Source organism: Nilaparvata lugens, chromosome 5 (genome assembly GCF_014356525.2).
Source record: "Nilaparvata lugens isolate BPH chromosome 5, ASM1435652v1, whole genome shotgun sequence".
In the NCBI taxonomy this organism is placed as follows: Eukaryota; Metazoa; Arthropoda; class Insecta; order Hemiptera; family Delphacidae; genus Nilaparvata; species Nilaparvata lugens.
In genome coordinates, this window is record NC_052508.1 from 62,239,275 (window position 1) to 62,266,114 (window position 26,840).

General features: G+C 35.0%; 1 protein-coding gene across 1 annotated transcript in view; it reads right to left on the bottom strand.

The window, feature by feature from the left end:
* LOC111052831 (methyltransferase-like protein 9) overlaps window positions 1-26,840 on the bottom strand; it is a 223,320-nt gene that overhangs the window by 145,361 nt on the left and 51,119 nt on the right. Inside the window, exon 3 of the mRNA XM_022339633.2 lies at window positions 2,750-2,940. Coding sequence (XP_022195325.2) covers window positions 2,750-2,940 — 191 coding nt within the window. The remainder of the gene's footprint in view (window positions 1-2,749; window positions 2,941-26,840) is intronic.

Below are 26,840 nucleotides of genomic sequence, written 5' to 3' on the forward strand. Positions count from 1 at the left end.
AAGAAGAAGAAGAGAAGAAGAAGAAGAAGAAGAAGAAGAAGAAGAAGAAGAAGAAGAAGAGAGAAGAAGAAGAAGAAGAAGAAGAAGAAGAAGGAGAAGAAGGAGAAGAAGAAGATGGAGAAGAAAAAGAAGATGGAGAAGAAGAAGAAGAAGAAGAAGAAGAAGAAGAAGAAGAAGAAGAAGATGGAGAAGAAGAAGAAGAAGAAGAAGAAGAAGAAGAAGAAGAAGGAGAAAGATGCAGAGAAGAGCGAAACCGAACGAGAGCACCGCTCCTTTGAAAATGGCCGGCTACGTAATGTTTTTCGCTCAACATTGTGGATTAATACTTTTTTCTAAGGAACAACGCGAGGAAGTTGAAAGAGAGACAATAAGACAGAGGAGGAGTGTGAGCTAAGGAATTGCATAGAAATTGACTTACAAAGATGGAGAATATTGTATCAAATTATAGAATGATACTCAATCACCTTGTTTCTTTAAATTTCTTTGATAGCTCATTCATTTATCTACTGCGTTTTGTGTAATTTCACCACTTCTTTTTCATCATTTTCTCTTCCAACGTTCTTTTTCCACATCTGGTTCATCATCTTCATTCATTTTCTCTTCCTCCTTTTCTCTTTCTTCAACCTACTCTTCATATATCTGCTCCTGCTAATGAAGATTCCCCTCATCCGCCTTTTCTCCCCTTGTCATCATTTTCTACCTCTGATCCTTTTGGTAGAGAGTTAGTGGGGAGGATATTTTTAATATTCTTCCCAAAGAATGGACATTGATATGTCCAAAGCTCCGCCAATTTATGTAGATGCATAACAATATGATTATTATCTATAGTTATTATATTACAAATTGCTTTTTCATATCATATACAGTTCAATAGTTATTTTCTTAGTCTATATTATGTAAATTCATCTATAACTTTGCTGTATTGTAAGCTATTGTATATAAGTGTATAAGCCAGTATATATATTGTAATCTACATAAATAAAGTACTCAATCAATCAATCAATCAATCCTTGGACATGACTTGAACTCTTCCTTTGTTTTCTGTCTCCTCCTTTTCCTCAACACCATACATTCTCCGCCTATATTTTCTCTCTCTGTTCAGTATTCTCCTTATACGTTTGCATATACTTCTGAAGTCATATTCTCTCTCCATCATCCGCTTATTTATCTCCTCCAACGTTCCTTCCTCCTAAACTTCTACCAAATTCTATTTTCCTTCTTCCCACGCATTTCCTTCAAACTCTTTCTCTTTCTTCTCCTCCACTAGATTATTGTTCAAAGTGTTTGTGTGTATTCTTTTTTTATTCTAACTTAATTTAAATTTTTGCTTTAATTTTTCACCGAACACTTGTTTTTCTACCATTTTTTCTTCTTCATTATCTTCTTCCCTTTTCTTCCTTTTCTATAACACTTCTATCTCCTTTTTCTTCAAATTCTTGCTCTTTTCCTTCAACTCTATATTTTTTATCCTACTCCTCCTTCGCATTCTTCCTTCTTCTTCTTCTTCTTCTTCTTCTTCTTCTTCTTCTTCTTCTCCTCCTCCTCCTCCTCCTGCTCCTCCTTCTTCTTCTCCCTCTTCTCCAACAACTTCATCGACTTCTTTCCAATTTCAACTACTTTTTCCACTTCAACCGCTCATCTTCCTTTAATCTCCATTCATTTCTCCTCTCACTCTTGCGCAAATGAGTTATTACATGCAGCAGATGAGCCGACACTGGTTGAACAGACAGAATGCTCCAGAAAAAGTAAGCCTGACACTATCAATAATAAAAGCTCGCTTATGATTGGTTGACAAGCCGTTTGCCAAATATAATAGCACACCGTTCTGCTTCACTCTGCTTTGGTTCGTTCCAACCACAATAAAAATAATTTATAACTTGTGCTGATACAGGGTTATATTTAACACAATATCACTTCTCGAAACCCTTCATATCGTTTTTCATGATAATATTCTGTTGAATTTTGGAAAGAAACTTTGAAATTAACAAGACAATAGCTAAGTTCAGACAAATAGAAAATTAGCCAATAAAAAGACTAGCTGCTGAACTTGAAACAACGAAAGACTAGCCAATAGGAAGACATCAATACTTTACAGTAAAACAATAATATTACGAACAAAGTATTCAAATACGAAAGCATTCTGCAAGTATTTAAGGCAATAAAAAACTGAATTCAGTTGGGAACCAAGCTAATGGATATCTCAATACATAAAACTACTTCACTAACGAAATTAGGGAGAGAATATATGTCTAATGTTAAGCCTCGCACACACACACACACACACACACACACACACACATCGAATTTTGTTCGAAGGATATTTTAACGTCCCTATGAATTCTATTAGATTGAACGGAGATTGACAAACATCATCTGTTTAATCCAATAAAATTTATAAGGACGGAAAAATATCGTACGAGCAAAATTCGATGTGTGTGTGTGTGGGGGGGGCTTTACACACACATCGATTTTTAACCGTACGTTTTTATGCCATTCTTATGATTTCCATCAAATCAAACGAAACTTGACAAACATCATCTGTTTGATATAAAAGAATTCAAAACGACGCCAAAAAATCGTACATCCAAAAATTAACGTGTGTGTAACTATACTAATATTTCCAAACCAAAACAAGATAGGTGCCGGTAATTCGAGATGTTGAGAGATAGACTACTATTCATAGAAAAATTCCAAGGCTGAAAGGTGAATCAATCCTAATCTTAACTAATTGAATTTAATTAAAACTCACCCATTAATGTTGGTATGCGACATGAACAGGCTAAGCAGAGTTTTGGCCAAACTGTACCACAGTTGCAGAAATATCTGGTCTGATTTCTTTTCACAGCTCTGCAGAAAATGTTCCGTTTCCCGATCGAAACTCGACTGCACGAATTTGCCTCTCACCTCGGGAAGTAGACGTTCCATCGAGCACTTGTACCACTGAAAAAAAAACAATTTCAATTCAATATAGTAAGTATTTTACATCAAATACTTGAATTTGAATTTTCAACACAATAATTTGAATCTAATACAATACCAGTGACCATGTACATGTTTTACATGAAATACTTTGTATAAAGTACTGTTGTAAAAGTGAATAATTAGCTCATGTAGCATTAGCTATATAAGTAGCTCATGTTGACACATAATATCAACGGTATTTATTCATTTTCATTGGCTGATAATGCCCACATGAAATTTCCGCTTGCGTGTTGTGAGATGATCGAACCTCCATGCCATCGGCGGGATTCGAACCCACGAACTAAGCGCTGATAGCAGACCGAAGTTTCTAACACAAGGTGGGTTTGTACGTAAACTTCCGATACGACAGGCATTGTTGTCTGATGACATTCATATTGTCCAAATTTCGAATGTGCTAAGACAGCTGATCAAATATTTTTTTGTTATTTGTGTTTCTTATCTAAGAATCAAACTCGCTTCGCTCGCCATATCCGTCTAGCCTAAGGGCTCCGCTCCCTGGACCCCCGACTGGATCGTCCAAAAATGAGATCATGAGCATGATCTCTTTGATCTTTTTTCATTTGAGCATGCTTCATTCCATCAGAAAGTCAAAGTACTGAGAAAACGCAGAAAAGCTGAGAAAAGCGTTGGAAAAACGCTGATTTTGGGCGTATCTTTGATGAAATATTAAAGTCACCTCATCACAAAATTATTAGACCCTAGCTAAACCTCTGTACCAAATTTGAACATTTTCTGTCTATTACTTGATAAAAGAACTGAGAAAACGCAAAAAACCACTAACTTTTTGGCGTATCTTTGGCGTTATTTAAAATTCCTTCTAACACAACTTATTGCACCCTAGCTGAGCCTCTGTACTGAATTTGAGCATTTTCTGTTCATTTGTTCTCGATAAATCTGAGAAAAAGCAAAAAACGCTAATTTTGGGCATATCTTTGACGTTATTGCAAATTCCTTCTAACACAACATTATTGCACCCTAGCTGAGCCTCTGTACTAAATTTGAGCATTTTCTGTTCATTTGTTCTCGATAAAAGCTGAGGAAACACTGAAAAACGTTGGTTTTGGGCGTATCTTTTTTTAATTTTTCCAAATAAGTTCTTAGTGCGCCTCTAAAGGGCCAACTGAACATATCTACCAAATTTGAACGTCAGTGAGTAATTGCCATTTTGCTTTCATTAACCGAGCGAAGTGAGGTCTAAGATTCAAGTCTACGGTTTGGCATTTCTCTTAATGTTTAAATGATTATATGTTTATATGTTGCGCATTCACGACGAAACGCGGTAATAGATTTTCATGAAATTTGACAGGTATGTTCCTTTTTAAATTGCGCGTCGACGTATATACAAGGTTTTTGAAAATTTTGCAATTCAAGGATAATATAAAAGGAAAAAGGAGCCTCCTTCATACGCCAATATTAGAGTAAAAATCAGACTATAGAGTTATTCATCATAAATCAGCTGTTTAGTGGACTATAATACTATCCGTTCAAAAACATCGAACATCTTGAAAATGTATCTTTCCATCAACGTTGTAGACAGTTGCAGCCAGACCTGATAACAGCGCTCACACTCACATTCCGGGACGACACGTCACGGTACGATAGAACAGAGAGCTCTATGTTTATTCAGGATTTTTTCTAGACATCCTAAATTGATAAATTATTTATTAATTTTTGAGAAAACATAACAACAGGTCAATGTAACTTACTGAGCGTGAGGTCCACTGTTCACAGAATTACTAGTATATATAGATAAACCTAACCTCCCCCTGTCAACATAATAAGAGAGAGTAGGGTTGTGGTTGCGCATCAAAATAATTATGTCAACTTGTGGATTACATACCGGTAAAACGGATATGATTTAGATCTCCTAATTTTGAACATTCATTCTAAAAATATCAATCTCGTGCACCCCGAAGCCCAAATTTTTAGCTTGTTTACTATTAAACAAGCAATTTCTGTTTAGATGTTTGGATGTTTGGTTGTTTAGATGTTTATATGTTTGTATTTCACCGGACCTCGAAAACGGCTCTAACGATTCTCACCAAATTCAGAACATAGTAGGTTTATAATATAAATTTTTTCGATTGCACTAGGTCTCATCCCTGGGAAAACTCGTTGAAGGACATTAAAAGGATAATTATTATTTTTCCTTGGAAAAATAGCTGATAACAATTATTTCGTCGTCTGTTGATGATGGAAGTAAGTGAGCGAGTGCATGTGTGTGGGACTGTGTCAAAATTATGACTCAGCTGTAGAACTTTTGTAATCATTCAATCAGGTACTTAGTGCCGGTTGCAAAAAAGCCGGGTTATTCTCAATCTTGATTAATTCCAGTAGATCCATCTTTTTGAAATGGTCTTCTCTGATTTGGTTCACGTGAAATTAATCAGGATTAAAATTTAACCGGCTTTTGTGCAACCGGGCCTTTGTGAGGGAAATTTTTGCATTCCTCTGGCAATTAATCTCAATTTACTGTGATTAGATAGAACATTTCTATATGAACTATGAATGTTATTATAATTTCTTCTTTCGTAATAAATTGTTTATGCTTTTGCATTCCAGAGCGAAGCTCAGTCCCCGATATCAGAACTTTAATCTAGAGAGACTACCTCTTAGAAAAAGATGGTTAAAATTGGCAAATAAATTAATAACCTGTCCAATTGTGTCTAGTTGGCATTATGTTCAGGAAGGTTTGTGAACAAGAATTGGGTTCTGTCAATTTATTAGGTTAGCGCCAAGTTGAAGAACTTATTATCTATACTACTGTATAATAAAGGAAAGAGCTGGCTCATACACGTACGGGATAGGAAAATTATGTTTTCCTACAGTTACGTTGAAAAGTGGCCATTGCTGCACTGATTACAGAACGCAAAGAATCACTTTTCCGCTCTAGTGCGGGAAAAATTTTTCTGCACTCCAGATTTGCAACATGGCAACGCAAAATACTTAGTAGGTTATATGGAGCAACAGTGCAGCAAAATCAAAATGAAGTTGGTAACAGTGACTGCTGTGGCTGCTATAGTGAGCAGACGTGCAACCAAGCACAACGCGCTAATTATTACTATTATATATTATAACCAAGGACAACGAGGACTTTAGGATTTTAGGATTAAGGTTTTCATCAATAATAAAATTACACAGAAAAACATTTGATGCATTTCAGGCAATTTTACCCATAATTACCCACTTTTCATATTCAATGGTAACTGTAGGAAAAACTTAATGTGAAATACGTGCGCAAAGTTCCTCTGCTGCACTCAAGAAACCATTCCGCCCTCGCCTACGGCTCGGGCGTAAACGTTTCTTTCGATGCAGCAAACTGTCACTTTGCGCACTAGTTGCACAAATAACTATAAACGCATCATCACGTCTGAACTACTGGACTGATTAACTTGAAATTTTGCATATAGATTCTTAATCGACCGAGGATGGTTCTAGGCCTACTTCAAACTCTTCAAGTTTAGTATTTTTGCACAAAATAGAGTACTTAATTTTTCTTCATAGTCAACAAACAATTTGGCCAAGGTAGAAAAGGATAGAGCTATCTGCTTTGTCCAATGACAGACAAGGATAGCAACACCAATGTTAATCAGGAGCTGACTTTATAACATGGACCTCATTATAAACTTCAAATAGTATACAATTCAGTGGTAGAAAGTTGAAAAATACTAAAAAAACTCTCCAAAATGGCGTACCACCATTTTCAAACATTAAAAAAACCTGCGATCTCTCCACCATCACTCTGTGGGAACACCTGTAAAGAACATTATTGACGTAAGTACTCGAAAATATAAAATTAAATCGATAAATTTAATTCCAGAACATGTTCCTCCATCGCGAATTGTGCGCTAAATAGTTGAAAATAATTAAATAAGCCTTTGATGTTCTATTTGGGTCGAGTTTATTTGAATAATATATTAGCAAGAGGTGAAAAATAATTTATTCTAAATATATTTTGGGATAGCATGCGTCATTTGTGTCCTTAATTCACAGAACAACTATGTATTACTTTGAAAAAAATATAATTTGAACTGTTATTTTTCGGGGAAAATTATGAATAATTTCAAAGAAAACTTTTTATACTACAATATATTTTATTATAGTTCAAGTAGCAAAATCAGCCTTATTCTATAAAATCATTTCTTTGTGAATTATATTCAGTACCCTACTTATTTTTAATTTAATAATAGTAAAAAATATCACAATACAGTATTTTAGAAGCTTGCAAATATAAATTGATTAATGATGAATTCTAGAAGTTTTTCAAATGAGTTTCACGCTGGAAATTGATTTCAACAAGTTATATTATCTAACTTATCTTGGCACTTCAAGATTGGGACCCAGACTATACCATATATTTTTCGAGATAGTTAACATCACAAAATCTCATCTATAGTATAATAAAGGAAAGAACTGACACTGGAACTGGCACGTACGGGATAGGAAATTCACGAATTACACTTCATCACATCTCAACTACTCAACTTATTTACTTGAAAGTTTGCATATTATAAAGTCTCAATTTACCGAGGATGATTATAGGCCTGTTCTAAATTCTTCAAGATTTAAGTAGGTTGAGTTTTCAGTTTGTCAAGTTTTTAATTGGACCCTCGCGGAGCACGGGTTACCTGCTGCTAGTAAAGCATAATCAAACCGAATCTTTGAGGGTATTTAGACAAATTGAAATCTACCATCTACCCAATCTGAGATCCTAGCCTGGTCAACCAAATAAAACTGATTTCAGTTTGAATTGATCTATTGCATCTTCTGTATTAATCTGATCTGTAATCATTATTCATCACTGGAATGTTGTCTTAGCATAATACAGAGTTATCTTAAAAGAATGGTGCGGTTTCGAACATGGTTTAAAGAAAAACCAAATTACTTACAGTTGATGTTGTTTATTCATCTAATTTGTCGTCTCAGGCAGTTTTTTACATAATTGATAAATTTAAATATGTGCGCCTTTAGTCGTTCGACAAAATATCCAAACGATAATCAATTTCTCTCCAAACATCCTCTAACATTTCATTGGTTATGGTTGTCATTGCTTCATTAATCCTGTTTTTAAGTGGTTCAGGTAGATTTTTTCTTGTAAATTTACATCAAAAACATTGTTTATTCACAAGAAAACGCGAACTGAACCACTTTAAAACAGGATTAAAGAACCAATGACAACCATAATCGAAGAAATGTTATCGAATGTTAAGAGAGAAATTTATTATCGCTTGGACATTTGTCGAGCGACTAAGGGCGCACTTATTTAAAGTCATTAATCATGAAAAAAAACTGTTTCAGACGACAAATTAGGTGAATAAAAAACATTAACTGTAAGTAATTTGGTTTTTCTTTAAACAATGTTCGAAACCGCACCATTCTTTCATGATAACTCTGTATAAATCGATATGTATTGTACAATACAATGCATGGATTGTAAGTTAAATTTATTAGGTTCAACTCAGTGTTGTGTTGAGTATATTGTGTTGAATCGAATGGTTCATGTGTTGTGTTGAATTATATGGTCTGTTGAATTATTGATCCGTTTTGTATAACTTATTTTTCTTGAACACATTTTTCTTCTGCTGATTCTTGTATTTTATATGTTCCGACGATTTTAGCAGTAGCCAATTCTATTTTTTTTTTTTTTTTTTTTGAATAATAATGTATAGAATTTAGAGTATAGAGTTTTGTATAGAGTTTTTTATTGTTTCAGTTATTGCTAATTCAGTATTAGTAATTATTGTATGTGGTATCTTTTAGAGAATTATGTTATCTTCTATTTCTTTGTGTTTTAGAGTACTTTCATTTTCATTCTCTGTCAGAACATCCGCTAAGCTACAAACAACGCACGGTAGAGATCTGAAGAAAACGCCCGGAGACAAAACTGAGATTAAAATGCCAAGCTGAGAAAAGGAATGGGTTCAAGAACGTGTAGAATATTATCCTGAAATGAAACCTAACCACTCATATAATGAGCATTATAGATACATTTATTTTAGACTCCGGAATATTCATGAGTGTAAGAGTTAACAACACCTTTGATTCTATCTATGACTTCTTTTCTTACACGTTTTTCACAATAACAATTTTTCTTCTTCTTAATCTACTTCATATTCTTTCATTATCTTTCTTATTATCTTTCTTCTTTATCTTTTTCAACCATCACGTATTTTTTCATCCCATTTTCCCCTTTCTATCCCTTCTTCATATTTTTCTATGAGTCATCCTTCACTACTTTTCTTGTTCGTACTTCTTTCCTTCCTTCATCTTCATCACACCCTTTATTTCCTTCTCCTTCCTATTCCTTCCCTCTTTTTCTTCTTCTTCTTCTCCTCGATTTTCATCCAGTTTCAGCCTCCTTCCTTCCTTCTTCTACTTCAACTACTTCTTATTCAATCTTCCTTCTCCTCCTCTTTCTTATCCTCCTCTCTCTTCTCCTCCATTTCCTCCTCTACCCACTCCTACTTCTCATCCTACTCCTTCTTCCTCTTCACCTTTTTCTCCCTACAAACTTTTTCTCACTCCTCGTTCTACTTCTGCTCCACCACTACTTCTAAACCACACTCGTCTTATCTTCTCCTCCAACTTATTTCTCTCCTCACTTGCCTTATCTCGCCCGAACACAATACAGCAACAAAAAGGTTAATCTGTGCAAGCTGTTAGCTGTTCGAGTGTTGCTCCTTTCTTATTTTTTTGCTCAGCTTTAGTCGCCGCTTTAATTACCAACTCGTGACGATAATAAATAGTTGTGAGCAATTAAAATTGTAAATTAATTATAACCCTTCTATATAAGTCCGGAGTTCCACCCCTAAGGCTCTTTTCGGTGTTTCAGAGCAGCTAAGCGGGATTCACCCAAAAATGTCAGCATTAGTTAAACGGAAAACATCGATGGTATCTTACAAATAATGCTGACAGTTTGAAATGGATCTGACTATAGAATGCGTGTGCTGCTCATTTAAAAGCTGTTGTTGAGAATAATCTGAGCCTTGCTTTTAACAACTGTAACACAGCCACATTTTTTGGATTTTTTTTTAGTGTGAAATACCAAGAAACTGGTTTGTTTCGTGTAGTTCCATTGTGTTTTTGTGATTACTGATTAGCTTTTATTATAATTATGGATTTAAGTTCATCTTTCATCTTATGTAATTTTGGATGTAGTATTTCCCTTTAGGGTAAACGAGCATAGCTTGAATTCTTCTCTACAATCATTGTTAGAAAAACAGCTGTGCTTCTAACGAATAGGTTTGTTTCCAATTTTTCGGATCAAAATTTTCTAAAGTAACTCTTTATTTATCAGTTTTATGTGATTTGTGAGTGTTATTTCGGTATTAAATTTGGTTTCCGAACTTAATCCAAAATTGCTTGTTTTCAAGTGTTTTTACTTAAAATTGGACTCAAAATCTAAAGTGATTGAAACAAAAAGCATTTTTGGGACTATTGTAGGAATCGAAATTCGGAGAAGGAATAATTTTGGGCTGTGCCTGATGGTCATTCTAATGAATTGTGTTTTGTCTATCATAAAATAAATGGATGAATAAATATGTTCGCTAGGCAACCTCACACTGTTGGTTAAATTTGAATATGTACAGTAAATTAATGTTAAAATCCACATACACGACTGCTGCTTTTCTGGTTTCTGTTCATGTGAACAAATAACTGTTTTCTTTCCGCAAAAACCAAAAAATTTAGCTTCAAACTCCATCATCAATGAATACTTTTTCCATCAAACTACACGGTTACAGATTTCATGTACATCACCGAAATTACTGTGCCTATAACCATTTATTCACCATTGCCAAAGAGTGTTGTTACCTTTTGAGCATATATTATGTTGGTGTAAATAATCAAATCAAATCAATTTATTTTCCACATTGCATTATAAAAAAAATGTAAAATTCATAAATCCAATTATAAATAGAATACATCAATCGAAATAGAAAATGATACATAATTACATTAATGCTAGTTTATAGATGGCGTGGAATTCCCCCATGAAGACTATACGTCTGTGAATGGGGGGGGGGGAGTTCTTGCATGAAAATAGAGTAACATGTATCTTTATCTGTGCTATGAACTATTAACTTTATGTTCTATAGTTATGATATTTAAGAAACTTCAAGCTTTCTTGTCTCTGAATTATTTCGGTAGTAGGAGTACTATTCATATTAAACTTGACATACCGAGATGTGAAATTACACCAGTGTCAATACCAGTGTCATTGGCTCTGAAAGTTATTCGGATAACCTGAGTTTGGAAGGTTCGAATTCTTTTTGAAGTTAATTCACAGTTATTGCAATGAATTCAATTGTAGATTGATTCTACTCCGGATAAATTCATATTTTCATAGTCATAAGTTCATATTTTGTTGTAAAAACTGAAAAATCCTCAAACACAATGATCAGTTTCGCTTTACAATTTAAAATATTTAGAGAAGACAAATGGGTAATGCTCTTGAATACTTTATCCAGATAAATTATTGAGAAATTTGTCACGGTCGACCCTATCCCAATAATTGAATTCTTTCTTTTTGATTCTGATAATTATCTGTCACTCCAAATTAAGAGCAAATGATTTATGCCGTCTCGTACGTGCTTCAATGCATATCTCAGCTAATTTATGCGTGAAGTCGTGATTTAGACCCGTCAATGCTTATTGAAAAGCAATGAATTATGAGAATAAGTGAAAAAAATTGAAACGAAATGTTAAGGATGTTGAGATATAGGAGAGGATCATATACTGTATATGAGGTTAGATGGAGAGAAAGAGTCACGAAGTAAAGCAAGATACTACACTGCACTTCGATCTTAACAAGCAGGCCGAGATGAGATGGAAAAAGAAAGAATGTTACAATTACCAAGAGAAAGAGAAAAAAGAGAGAGAAGTGGACAGGAAAAAGAGAGAAAGTCGAGAAAAGTGAAGAGGAGAAAGAGAGAAAGAAGAAAGGCTGAAAGCAAGAGCAAGAAGGAAGACTGACATTATAAAACGAGTAGACTAAGGGCGAATTCAACAAGAATAATTCATCAAGTATCAATAAGAGAGTAGCAGTTGCCTGAAGAAATTGAGAAAAACAATTTATAGAATCGAAGTTACCCCAAGAGATATAGTAGTAATTTCGTCATAATTGCGACAGCCAATTGGAGTTGAGTAAGTGAGAAGGAGTTGAGTAGAAGGAATTTAATCAATCACAAGCTAACCAATGAGAGAGCAGACACTTCGTCACCATGTTTAAAATAAAATGGTAGTTGATTAGGGAAACTTAGCCAGTCTCAATGTAAATACGAATATCTATTACGCGTACTAGTTAGAAAGAAAATATTTTAAGTCAGGACCACAATCAATGGAGATTAAGTAGCAGAAATTTAAATCACTCTCAAGCTAACCAATAGGAAATTGGGTTATAGTAATTTACAGTTATTTAAATTTTTCAATTAAAAAAATAATGTATTCCGCACAACATAATATTATTATTACAAAACATTGTACCATCTAACAATACAAAAACATACTAATGAAAATTATATGTTTTGCTTCAGACAAAAACATAAAGCGAAATAAATATGAGCACACCTAGGCATAAGCCCTACTGGAGTGCACTTCTCTTAAAATAAAATAAATTTAAAGACTAGAGTAGTAGGACCGCTACGTTATTTCATGACAATAATAAAATTATGACATAAGACAGTTAGTTACTTTACCTATATTTTTGACTTCAGATACTGTTGTTGGTTACATTTAGTGATATTTATTTATAATGAAACACTGGAATGTTGTCTAAAAATATCACAAGTTTAAATTCGTGACATATCTAGACAACATAGCAGTGTTTCATTGCCTTTATTCTTATAATGTGTGAGCATTAAGAGATCACTTTTTTCTGTAGGATAGCGATTAATTTCTCATTTAAGAAGCTCTTGAATTAAATTCTCGTTCAAAACCAGACTCTGAAATGAAAAACAAAATACTAATATTTGAATATTGTAATAGTTATCAACATATTTTGAATCCGATACTCTTGCAATATACTATCATACTGTAAAATACTCTCAAAACCTCTTGTAACATACTCTCATACTGTAAAATACTCTCAAACCCTCATATAACATACTCTTATACTGTAAAATACTCTCAAAACCAAAGTTTCGATTCCAGTTTTTCCTTTGATTTGTGACTATATCACTGCCATAAGTGATTCTTATCCAGCCTGGAATCAATGCACTGATTTATGAGTGCGGAGCATCGCGCTGATAGCTTGGAAAAAGTCATAATCGATGGGTCAGTCGGGCGGGAGCGGCAGCGGGAGCAGGACAGCCTTATTAGGAGTGACTGAGTCAGACTGACTGATATGGAAGGCACTGGCCACAGATTGAGAAGTTTAGATCAAAATGACGATAAATTAAATTTTTGCCGCCGCTACGCTTTGCTCACCGATCGATGATAAATAATTTCTCAGTCGGTGCTTTTTTTTTATCCTTCTCCATCTTTCTGTTTTCCTCTTCTGTTTAATTCTCCTTCTTCTCTCCCTTCCTATCTTCCTATTCTCTGTTTCGTTTTTTCCATGAGTCATGTCTCTATGTAATTGTCCTTCTCCTGTAGCCTTTTCATCTATTAATTTTATCATAATTGATTATCTTCTTCTCCTTCTTCCTTTGGTTATTTCCATGCCATGTCCTCTATGTAATTTTCCTTTACTTGTAGCTTCTCCTTCAACTTTTCATTTTTAAAATAAATAATTCATTATTATTTGTGTTTAGTTGATCCATTCATTAGTATTTGTAGCTTTATAATGAAAATTCATTACAACTTCCAATAATCTTCCAACTTTCACATTATTTTCGTTCATCACTGCGATCCTTTCCTGCTTTTTCTAATGATTTCTCGCAATCTTTTTCTGTTGTTTGTTAATAGGGAGAATATTATTTCATATCATTTTCCAATAATAGACAAAAATTATATTGAAACTCTTATTGATTCTAATTGCATTCCACCTTCATTCTGCATAATAATTCTTCATAGCGTAAACTTTTTTTCAAGTAATTCCTTTCAGAAGAGTGTGAAAACACACTATAGAATATCTATATCTATATCTATATCCTCCTAAGACCACTCTTACAGTTTTCTCCAAAACTTCATTTTTCAACTGATCTATACAAATTTCTAAAGATGTAATCTTCTCTATTCTCTAGCCTCTATCATAGAATTATTGATCATTGCCGATCATTCCAATTTTCATCTTCATCCAATCCAACTAGAAATAGGCCCTATAACTTCTTCAAATTTCCCCCACTTCTCCAACCAAATCATCTCCTTCACATCTAATTCCTCTGTATTGTTTCTTCCTCTGCTTATTCACCATTCACCTCTTTCAGTTACTTTCTTTTGATTCGTTTCGCCTCTTCAACTTCTCTTCTTTCCATACTCTTCTCCTCCTTCTTCCTTCTCTTCCCATCCAATCCTCTAACCATTGTCCCTTTTCCTTCTGATTGATTTCTTTTTCAAAAAAGGTGTGCTTTTAAGAGTGGCTTTTGACGAACATTCCACACACGCACCATCGCTCATCAATAGATTTTTAATTCCCGTCAGCATTCCAGGCTGCTGGGCAGATCTCCTCCTCCTCCTACTTCATCCTAACTACTTCTCATCAATCCTTCTCACTTCCACCACGTCCACCTCCTCCTACTTCCTCCTAACTACTTCTTATCAATCCTTCTCACTTCCACCACGTCCTCCTCCTCGTCCTACTCCTACCAGCCGCCTCCGCCTCCTTTTGACGGCAATTTTAATTAATATATCAAATTCAACCGACGTTCCTCACAGTAGCTGCCTGCCCTGCCTCACAACTCACAACTGGAAACATCGACCGCTCTTTTCATACCTTGCTACCAAGATGATCGACAGGAAAAAAACAATGGTGAAGGATTAGGAGAATGAAGGAGAGGGAACAGTGAAATAATAAGAGAAGTACTATATGATGAAGATTCAGAAGGGGGAAGAAAATGAATAGAACATGAAAAACATTGAGGAGTACGAGGGAAAACAGAATGGAGAAGGATGAGGGAAAGAAAGAAGAGGGGAAAGGGAACAGATAAAGAGAAGTATAATACAAATATAAAGAAAATAAAAATCTCAGTACCCTTTTTTTGAAATATTTTATCACAACATTTTTCGGACATTTATGCCATTTTCAAGTGATATGAAGTGAATAAACAATCACTTACTTCATATCACTTAAAAATGGCATGAATGTCCGAAACATGTTGTGATAAAATATTTCAAAAAAAGGGTACTGAGATTTGCATTTCCTTCATATTTATATTACAAGTAGCCCTATACAGAAAAGAGATAAGTATAATACAGTATGACAAAGAACCAGGAGGAGGAAGAAGAAATGAGAGAGAGCAGATAAAGAATAAGTACAATAAGATAAAGCAGTAAGAGGTGAAGGAAATAGAGACATGAATAACGAGAAGTACAAGGAAAGAGAATGGACCAGCAGATGGAGGAGGATGACAAGAGAAGGAGGTGAAGAGGCCTAGAGAAGGATAATAGGGAGAAAGCGTAGAAAGAGGATGAATAGGAGAAAGAAGGTGAGGCAGTTGAGAAGGGGTTGGAGAAAGGGAATAATAAGAAAATCAGAAGGATGAAGAAGGAGGAGAGGTTGGGAAGAGTAATAGAAGGAGAATCTAGAAGATAATGGAATGAGAATGTGTAGAAGAAAAGGTGATAGGAAATAAGTGATGATGATAGTCCTATAATGGGAATGAGATCTTTAGGAAATTTTGTTACTTCAACAACTATGAAGAATATTCTGTTCAGAACAAACTAACGAAAGTAAAAAACAAATTACATAGTGACTTCTGAAATTATGAAGAATAGGGGAATGAGAGAATGAAGCAAGAGAGAGCAGAAATGAAGGAAGAGCTGGAAGATACCAAAAAAGGATGAACGATATAGGAATACAACAAAAATGGAATAAAGCTGAATAGGCGAATACTGTTCTGTGAACAGTAGACCTCACGCAGTATTCTCATCCACAAAGTACCTGATTGAAACTTATAATATTATTGTTTTAAAATAGACTGGCTTCTCCACACATCTCTGTAATCACTTGTCAACTAATTTATGATGAATAATTCTATAGTCTGATTTTTACTCTAATATTGGCGTATGAAGGAGGCTCCTTTTTCCTTTTATTATCCTTGAAATGCAAAATTTCCAAAAATCTTGTATATACATCGACGCGCAATTAAAAAAGGAACAAACCTGTCAAATTTCATGAAAATCTATTACCGCGTTTCGCCTTAAATGCGCAACATATGAACATTTAAACTTTTAAGCATTAAGAGAAATTCCAAACCGTCGACTTGAATCTTAGAGTAAACTTCAAGATCAACGTAATAATAGGAAAACATGAGGATGATTTTACAGGGAGAAAAGTAGAAGAAGACAATGATAGAAGTAATGAAGAAGGAGTTGATTAAATACAGAGAATTTAGCGAGAAAGGTTTGAAACAATATGATAAAAGGAAAAATGAAAAGGATCGAAAAGGAGACGACAAAAAAGAAAATGAAGACTAAGAGACAAAGATAGACCAAAATAACTTGATAAAGAATAAGAGGAGCAGTACAAGCAGCCTAATTAAATACGAAACAGTGATTAAAGATTATATTCTTTGTATGGCAGGAACGCGGTTTGGTCGATGATAAAGGTATCGGCTTCACCGGCTGAAAAAAGTTGGAATAAATCAATCTATAAGAGAAGACGAAAAGTTGTTTGAAGTAGAATCGTCTACTCCTCCATCTCCTCCTCCACCTCCACCTCTTTCTTCTTCTTCATCCTCACCTTTTTCTTCTTCTTCTTTCGACAATCTTCCTCTCTTTCTCAGTTCGCGAATTGAATGTGAAATCAGGTTGTGTGTTAGCTGCAAGAAATAGTCTGTAATGTCCATTGTTCTTGATCGCTGTTGTCGCCTCCCTGTGGAATTCAAGTTCATCACCTTGATTTCACTCCTCCTTCTCCTCCTCCTCCTCCTCCATCTTCGTCATCTCATACCTCTCCTCTTCCTTCATTTCCATCTGTTCATGTCCAACTCATGTCTTGCATACTTGAATCGATATGTCACACATAATGTGCTCCCAAATGGGATATCCAATTATTTATGTCTCTTTTGTATTATTTTACAGTTGATTTTTACAAGTTGACTTTGTTATTCACAATTGATTTTGTGTCTGGTATTAAACAATGAAAATGTCTTAACGAGTACAGTAGAATTTACTGGTGTGTTTTACTATATAAGCGTGATTTCATGCAATCATGATTGATGATTATTTTGTTTGATTTCTGTATTGAGTGAATTGGAAGTTTTTTCACTTTTAAGAATTACTGGAAACACCTATAAGTTTGAAAACTCCTAACCGTTGTTGTGTGGTTCTATAATTCAAATTATTATAGGTACACTTTTTGTGTAGTTGAGAAGGAGATCAGTCACTGGTATAAAATAAGGGATAGCTTATCTTTCTACATTTATATTCTCCACATACAACTGGCAAGTAAACTACACAAGGCTGAGTGGGATTTCCTAGACAACAAATGTAGGGAACAACTTTTTAGGAGATTGAGTGAGAAAACAGTCACTCAAAACAAAAAACTGCAGAAACTTCTCAAAGATCAACATCCGACACTAAATAATAGGCCTATCATTCAACATCAACACAAGTTTGCTGATAGGGTAGCTAATTTCTCACAAGTCCAATTTTCATCCTCAGAGACAGAGTTACTAGGACGAGGCAACAAATACAGTAGTCATAGCTATTTAGATAACCAACAACTCGAACGACTAGCATGCAGCATTGATAGCAATTGGGAAGCCTCAAAGAACAAAATACTAACTAACAGATGTGCTGACATAATTCTTCAAGAAAAGACAAGGGAACTTCGACCAGAGATCACAAAAACGGCAGACATCATGAAGAATTTAAAGAAGAAGATGAAAACCAATGACCTGATGATTTTGAAAGCTGACAAAGGATGCACTACAGTAATAATGGATAAGGACGAATATCTAAGTAAGGTAAACCATTTCATTGCAGATAACAATTTTATTGAGATTAACTCCAATCCCACCACCAAAATCAATAGCTTGATTAGAAATAAGTTGACCACCACCACCAAATTATTTAACAAGAAAGAAACTAAGTATCTAACAGTTATGAATCCATATCCACCTAGACTTTTCGGTCAACCTAAATTACACAAAACTAATGTTCCTATAAGACCAGTGGTATCTTTTGTTAATTCCCCCTGCTCCAAATTAGCTCACAAACTGAATAGCACCTTTCGGTCATTAACAGGTTTTCAACCAAAGTTTAGTATTAAAAATTCATTGGAGTTGGTCAACAATATAAAGCATATTCCTGTTCTATCATCTTATAAACTTGTGTCATTTGATGTTACTAATTTATTCACTAACATTCCGGTGGGAGAAAGTCTTGAAAGAGCTGAGGAAATAATGAAAGCCTCTATAAATGATCATACACTCAGAGAAGAACTGATAGGATTGATGAAGTTATGCACTCAGCATAATTATTTCAAATTTAACAATAGATTTTTTGAACAAAGAGAGGGGTTGGCAATGGGGTCACCCCTCTCACCACTCCTAGCTGAATTATTTATGGATAAGTTAGAAAGTAGAATCATTGAAAATAGTAATTTCAAAGATAAAATTGTTTACTGGTTTCGATATGTTGATGATATTATTTGCTTATGGAAAGGAAGTAACAGACAACTAGACAATTTTCTTTCCTATCTGAATGGATTACATCAGAGTATAAAATTCACTGTAGAGGTAGAACAGGATTGTGTATTGAATTTTCTAGATTTAAGAATAGATCATAGCACTGGTTTTCACAAGTTTTCTATTTTCAGAAAACCAACCCATACTGATGTTATCATTCCTCTTCATTCTTGTCATCCTATTTCTCACAAACTTGCTGCTTTCAATAGCATGGTCCATAGAGTACTAACAATACCTATGAGCAATCATGATTTTGATATTGAGATCACTAAAATTAAACAGATAGCTGTCACAAATGGGTATGAAGAAAGTATGGTGACAGATTATTGAGTAAAATTAATAGACAAATTTCAATCAATTCTAGCTTTGTAGGCTCAAACTGTGAGGAGAAGACTTGGATAACAATCCCATATTTAGGCCTTGTATCTGATAAGATAGGTAGGGAATTGAAGAGGAATGGATTTCATGTTGCTTTCAAGACCAAACCGATTTTAAATAGTCTATTTAGCTGGAGTAAAGACAAAATTGATATTTGGGATAAAAGCGGGGTGTACAAACTTAAATGTGATGATTGTAATGCTTGTTACGTGGGTCAGACTGGTAGAAGTTTCAAAAGTAGAATTAAAGAACACATCAGAGATTGGAATAAACAAAATGGGGAATCTAACTTTGCAGAACATTTGATAACAAATAATCACAAGTTCACAGTTAAGGAGAATGTTGAGTTTCTGCATGTTAATAACAAAGGCAGATCTTTGAATATTCTAGAGGCTTTAGAAATAACAAGAGTAATTAAGGAAAATCCCCAGTATAGTTTAAATGACCAGATTCATTTCAACCAGTACAACACTACGAATTTAGTTTTATCATAAACATGTAAGCATACATTAGTCAATAGTTTTTGAATTTACATATTTGTTTTCTTGGTTCTTATTTTGTACTAAAAAGTAAATTTTATTATCATGGCGATTCTGTTGCTTAAGCCGCCATTTTGTCACACCGTTGAGGGGGAGGAGACTGTCTAGCTAGGCCAATGGCAGGCGTTCATGCCCTCGACCAATAGCAGTACTCGCCTACTAGTATAAATTCTGCTGCTCTTGTATTTAGTTTTAGTTTATCAGAGATTGACAATGGTGTAGTAACCGACAATTCCCAATAGGATCAATAAGGTTTTGATTGCAAATTCCAGGTCTAGTATTTTATAATTATTGATATCAAAGTTTCAAAATGGTTTAATCACTGTGTACAAGATAGACCAGATACTGGTTTAATAGGGGCTTTGGAGTTCCTTTAAAGCTTAGATAGGATTATTGAGAATTCAACACAGGAAGTGGACATATTCTAGGGACATCAAAATCTCAACTTACACCAAATTCCAGAACGAAATTCAATGGAATCTATGTCATTTAGTCAAAAATTTGATTGAAAATTAATATTCGTTTCTATAATGCTGTAATTTTTTCTAATCTCACATAAATCAGGATCTCACACCAGAAGTTCTTTATTAAACACATTTTCTCAATCGTATTCGATATTTATTTATTAATTAATAGATCATTCACTCATCTAAACCCACAATTCCAACTCAGCATCAATCTCCTTGAATTCCTACTCCATTTCAATGTCTTATTTCAATGCCTCTACTTTTTCTTTTTCTTCTACTAGTATTACCCCTTTATCACCATATTCTACTACTTCTCATCCTTCTTCCCTTTTCCTTATCCATTAGCATATCTTATTTCAATTCATTTCCTTCCTACTTCATCTTCTCTTCTCCTTTTTCTCATCCGTCTTCCCCTTTTCCTTTTCCATTCGCATCTTTTCCCATGCCGTTCCTCCCTACTTCATCTTCTTATTCTTCTCCTCCTTCTCACCCTTCCCCATCTCCATTTCCTGTCGCCATATTGCTCACATTATCAGCATTATGCATTATTACCTCGTGTATTCCTGTTAGGAGTGTCGCCTTCTTACAATCTAATCGCACATAACTAACGATCTTCAGTCGTAAATAATTTTCAAAATTACCTCCTTCACCTTCTCCCCCCACACTCCCACCTCCTCTTTCTCAAACAACAAATAATCGCCCACGACTTGATTCAAGTCACCATTCACTGGATACTTCGCGCTTAGCACTGGGGGACTTGAAAATCCATAGTGTACTATTCACTTAACTACACAACTTGAATCCAAACACATAATCAATATTGGATGTAATTTATGAATTGTACTCAATACACACACTCTCTCGAGTCCGCGGCTATTATTTTTAATAAGCGTTCGTTCTTAGTACATCATCATTCATTTCGCTTGAAATACACCAATCCCAACGTATCTATAGACATAGATTTAGTTGAAATAAACATAAGTGTATCTGCGTAATGTATAGGTACACATTATTCAAGCCAGAATGACATAAACACGTGGAAACTCAATCACACTTTACTTCTTCTTCTCCTTCTTCTCCTCCTCCTTCTTCTCCTCCTCCTTCTTCTTCTTTTTTTTCTGCTTCTTCTTCTTCTTCTTCTATAAATAGTCCTCTACTGTTTTCTCTCTTTCATCCTATTTGTTTCTTTCCACATTGTCTTCTCATTTTTCCTTCTCTGCCCTCTTTCTCTTACCCTCCTTCCAAAATGATGTATTGGGACCCAAGTTCCAATGACACCTATTAACCTCACTTTGAAGCATGCTATTTACACGTGTCTTGTTTCAAGACCAGTCTACTGTTGTATAGAGTTGATTTATATAACCTAGATGTTTGTCAATCGAATGAATTTCAAATTTAATAGATTGAGTTTATAAATTCGATTAACAGGTAGGCGCCTACTTATACTGTTTGAATTCTATTCAAAGGTTAACTATAAACCAATAACACTGGAGATTATAATTGGGTAACCACCTGATATAAAATGAGTGGCATCCTTAAATTCTAATTAGTAACCAATTAGTTTCTCTTTATTGAATAGGTGGTGGCTTTCATTTATTCCATTCAATCAATGTAACGTTCAACATTTTTTTTTAAATTCCAAAAAATGAAGAGTAGATAAAATAAATCATGAAAGAATTTATTAAGATTATTGAAATTACAAGAAATGCAAAAAATAGCGAGGTTAAAATGAACATTTTTGATGCCATTAAACTCTGAAGAAATTAGTGAGATATTGTGGTGGATATCGGCGGTTCGTAACGAATCTGAAACTGTGGGACATGAGAAAATTGATTCCCCATGATCTCTCCCATTACCTTAGCAGACTGCACTATTCAGCAGTTACGATTATTGTCTTATAATTCAGCTAAATAGTAAATTAATGAAACTCAATTTTTATAATAGTTGTTGAAAATGAACGTTAACTGTTCGAAAGTGATCCAGTCAGTAATTGAACAAATTTCCTTATTTACTCAAAATTATTGACTGCATGTCGAGTAAAAAACATCAAAAAGTGTATTAATACATCGCAGCTTCGAATGGATCGAGACACCATCTTTTAATAAAAATTTCCATTCTGATAAAATTGTGATTTGGATAAAGATAAACTAGTTGACTACATGATATGACTCAAGAAAACTGTAAAAGATCCCAGCAGTTAAATGTATACCAGGTAGTAGACAGCACCCCAACAAAATACATTCACTAAAAAAAGAGAAGATCAGAGTGTAAATGTGCGAGAAATAGGCGGAGAAAGACTATAAAACTACTGCTCGTGTCTGCCATATATGTCTGCTCTCCAGTCTGGCTGGTCATACATGATTGATAGATGGCCAGTTGGCTCATATATATGTATATATGACACATGTCCGCCTTTCGACTCCACCCTCTCACAATCTATCTTCTATACTTATATCCACCTTACCGTACTCTAGTTCCTCATCACAGGTACCTTATACACCACCCAAGTAACATTTTTTCGTTGAACTATACAAGAATACTTTACATAACTAAACACACTTTACAAAAATAGGTTCAGATATACAGGTATCAGCTCGTACAGGTAAAGCTCCCCTTACATCGAAAGGATTTTAACAGGTGGTCAGATGAATCTCAAGAGTTAGTCAGTAAGGCAGAAATGGAAAGTAAACCTAGTTGGTCAGTCAATTTTACGATACAACTTTGTAAGTCCAGTTGGTTAGTCTTCATTCATCTAATGTTCAGTAAGTGGTCGTCGGTAGGACTACTGATGAGTATTAATGATACGGATATTTCGCAGTGAATCAATAAATAAAAATTCTGTTCTTGTTTTGATTAAACTTTAAATGATTGAATAAGAAGATAGTACTTTACTTTATGTAATCATCTTGATTCAAAGTTTGTGATAATCATCTTTCATCTCGATTTTGTGTTTTATATCTGATGGAAAATAAAATGTATTCATTTTAATTTGTGAACACTTCTCTTCATTTGTGAAAATGAGGCAATTTGAAAAAAAAGGACATTCATTTTTCAAGACAGCGCTGAGTTTTATAGCGAGACCAAATACTGAGTAACTTGATTCACTTCAACTACTCCACTTGGAAATTCACTGATGTAGTGAATATTTGATTTGAACTATAGAGTTCTATATTGAGAGTTGATAATACCTTAGAATTAATAAACATGTGTCAGACTTCGAAAATGTGCGGATATTCTTCTCAACACACATTTTGAAAGAAATTCTGCCGATTAATCAGGACTCAAGGAGTTAAGGACTCAATCAGGGACCGTATTATTCAGGACTCAAGTGTTTTAATTGCATTCCCGAAGATATAAGGCTGTGTAGCAGCTATAAGTTATTTGTTTCAGAGATAATTAGGACACTGGTAGAGGCTTGTCCTTATACCATTGAGGAGTGTTTTAGAGCATTCATGTGACTCCATTCTGAAAATTACATGTTGTATGGCACTTGAGCACCGCTCAGAATTGTGGCTTCACACAACAAAAATATAATAATAATAATAATAATAATTAATCAATCTGGTCAAGTCATAAAAACGTTATTCTAATTCTTCAATTAAATCAATAAGACCAGAGAGAAGATTTTAACTGATAGAAATATCAAATCAAATACAAGTAATTTAAATATCCTAAATAACTTTTTTGACTTTATCATCACCTAAATTTGGAAGAAAAATAACACATGGATGGCCTGAGTATTTTATCTACCAATGTAGATAAACACCAGTGCCATATAAATTATCCACATCATTAAAAAAAAAATTTCTATGTATTATTTGATAGATCCGATGTAACCGGTCCTTCCTTATTTCAGTCGAAAGTTATTCTATCTTAATTTGTAAGAGAAGAAGATGAAGGTCATATTTCGTCATCTTCCAATCATTTCAATGACAGAGAGTTTGAACAACATATGGCGGGAGTGTAAGGAGTCTGTACCTGAGACTGAGAAGTACCAGAGACAAACAAATAGAATCCTTAAGCTGCGTACAGATATACGCGCCTCCAACCCGCTCCCCACACGCTTCGCTCTCGTTCCTCCATCGCTCCGCAGTCGCTCCGCCCCCGCTCTGCAGTCGCACCGATCATGAACGTTACGGGAGGTGTTAGCTCTTCTCGCGTTCCACTCTTGCTCCCCGGTCGATCATCAATCGATCTGCTCGAGTGACGTTCGATTGCGGAGCAGAGCGAAAGTCTGTACGCACCTATACATCTCTATGGAAGTACATAGTCATCAGCATTGTAAGAGAAAAACCTCAAGGCCACCTTTCTTCCACTCCTAATCAATTAAATGATAGAGAGTTTGAAGGAATAATGAATAAGATGTAAGGAGTTTGTACCCGAGAAGTACATAGTGATGACTGTAACAGGCATAAGCATGTAGCCTACTGTCACCAATTAATTGTGTGTTGCATAAAACACAAAGCCCAATAGCAAACACCCAAAACAGTCAATCAACTTTGTCTCCAACCTGAGGACACCTTTTTCAGTCGCAGATCCAATCAATCCCAGGCCAACAATCACATTAGCAATTCCTCGCAACAATAAATACATTCAACAGACCAGATTCACAATGGCCGAAAAATTCCGAATTTTTTGTAGCGAACCCAAAGCAGTAGAACGTGATATCGTCGCAATTTTTTGCGGCAAATCACATTTCCAGCGAAGCGATTGTATCTGACGAGAACGCCAACATTAAGAGCAGTGAGTATTTGCAAGAGTGACATTTATTTATGGGGCTGCGATTCGTTTCAATCGAGTGGTGATTGAGGGAAATGAGGAGGTGAAGGTGAAGGAGGGAGAGGAAAAGAAGGAAGAAGAGGAGGAGTAGGAGGAAGAGAAGCGGATGAGAACAAGAGTAATTAAATGAACTAGATGATTACCGAGGAACGCACAAGCTTGACAGAAAGGAAAAATATGAGATGACGTAGATGTAGATTAGATTAGAGTTCTTTATCTATGTATGTTACAATATTTACTGGCTTATACACTAATTTACATAAAAAGACGGTAATGCTAATTATCCAACGAATTTTACAAAGTACAAAGTAAGAAAATTAATCAATGAGAATAAAGATTGAATGTAATAATAATTAGAATAAAGATAATATAATATTGTGATGCAACTTCATAAATCGGTGGTGTTTTAAAAAATAATACGATTCTCTGAAAAGGTTATAGAATAATGCCTTTCCCATCAACACACGACCAGGTGTTTATTCATTATGTTATCAATGTAGATGATAGAACAAGAAAGAGAGGAAGAAGGTGAACAGGGAGAAGTGGTGCAAGCAGTAAAGGGACGAATATTAGATGATGCACAAGAAATAGGAGAGAAATATGAGTAGAAAAGAAACAAGACAAAGAAAAGAGAGCGTACGAGAGAAGAAAGAGCAAGATGAAGGCTGAATATGAGGGGTAGTTCAGGTTAATGATGTGGTAAATTGTTAAATCGGGTAATATTCAGAGAAAATAATATGAGTGAAAGATATAAGTGGAGAGTAGAGTATAGAGGAAGAAAGGATTGAGATAGTATAGGAGGAATACAATACACTGAACGCCTCTTTCGCAAAAAAGAGAAGGATATGGAAAAAAATAAATAGAAGGGAGAAGTTTGTAAATTCAGGATAAGGATTGAAGGATCGAGAACAGGGAAAGGTAGTGATAAGGAATGATGATGATAAGATAGTACAAGGAGAAGAAAAATAGGAGACAAGAAGAAGGAGAAAAGGGAGCAAATTGGAAGTAAACGAGGATTTGATGGAAGAAGGGTTAAAAATGATTCAGACAAAGTAAAGAAGATGATAGGTTAAGTGGAACAAAGAAGAAACTTAGAGTGGGAGGAAGTTGAAAGGAGAAGAGAGGAAAAATCAAGGGACGAAATAGTACAAAAGGAAAGAGGTGAAGGATTATATTTCGACAGAAATTAGTAAGAGGTATGGTGTGAAGGAGAACAGAGACTGGATGAGGATCACGTAGAAGTAAGGAGAGGAAGGTAAGGAAGAGAAGAAATATGTGATGGAGAAGAGAGAGGAGAAGGATATAAAACTGTACAAAAAAGACGAAGAAGACGTCGTCTTAAAATGCGATTTCATTAATGAGTGAATTATGTGGCCAGATGTGGTCGAGGCGCTCTGATTGTAGAGAGAGAAGGAAAAAAGAGTGCCTCTGAGAGGAATGCAAGAGGTGACGCCCTTGTCCTTTTTTCAGAATTTTCCGAATTCTAAATTAAGAGTTGAGTTAATATAATTGATGAGAAGCGGCTGGACGACACTTGACGGCGTGCGCGGAGGAATGACAAAGAGCAAAGAAACAGAGATTCACAAAGAGAAAAACAACGAAGAAGTATGGTGCGCAGAAAGGAGAATCAGGTGACAAAGAAGGATACGAAGATTGAGAAGAAGAAGAAGAAGAAGAAGAGGAAGAAGAAGGAGGAGGAGGAGAAGGAGGAGTAGAGGAAGAAAGAGGAGTAGGATTTTGAGGAGGAGGGGGAGGATAAGAAGGAGGAGGAGGATGAGGAGAAAATGGGTGATGACGGTGAGGAGTAGATGTTTGACAAGGAGGGGAGGGCGAGGAAGAGGAGTAGGGGGAGAAGGAGAAGAAGGAGGAGGAAGAAGAGGAGAAGGAGGAGGAGTTGGGGGATG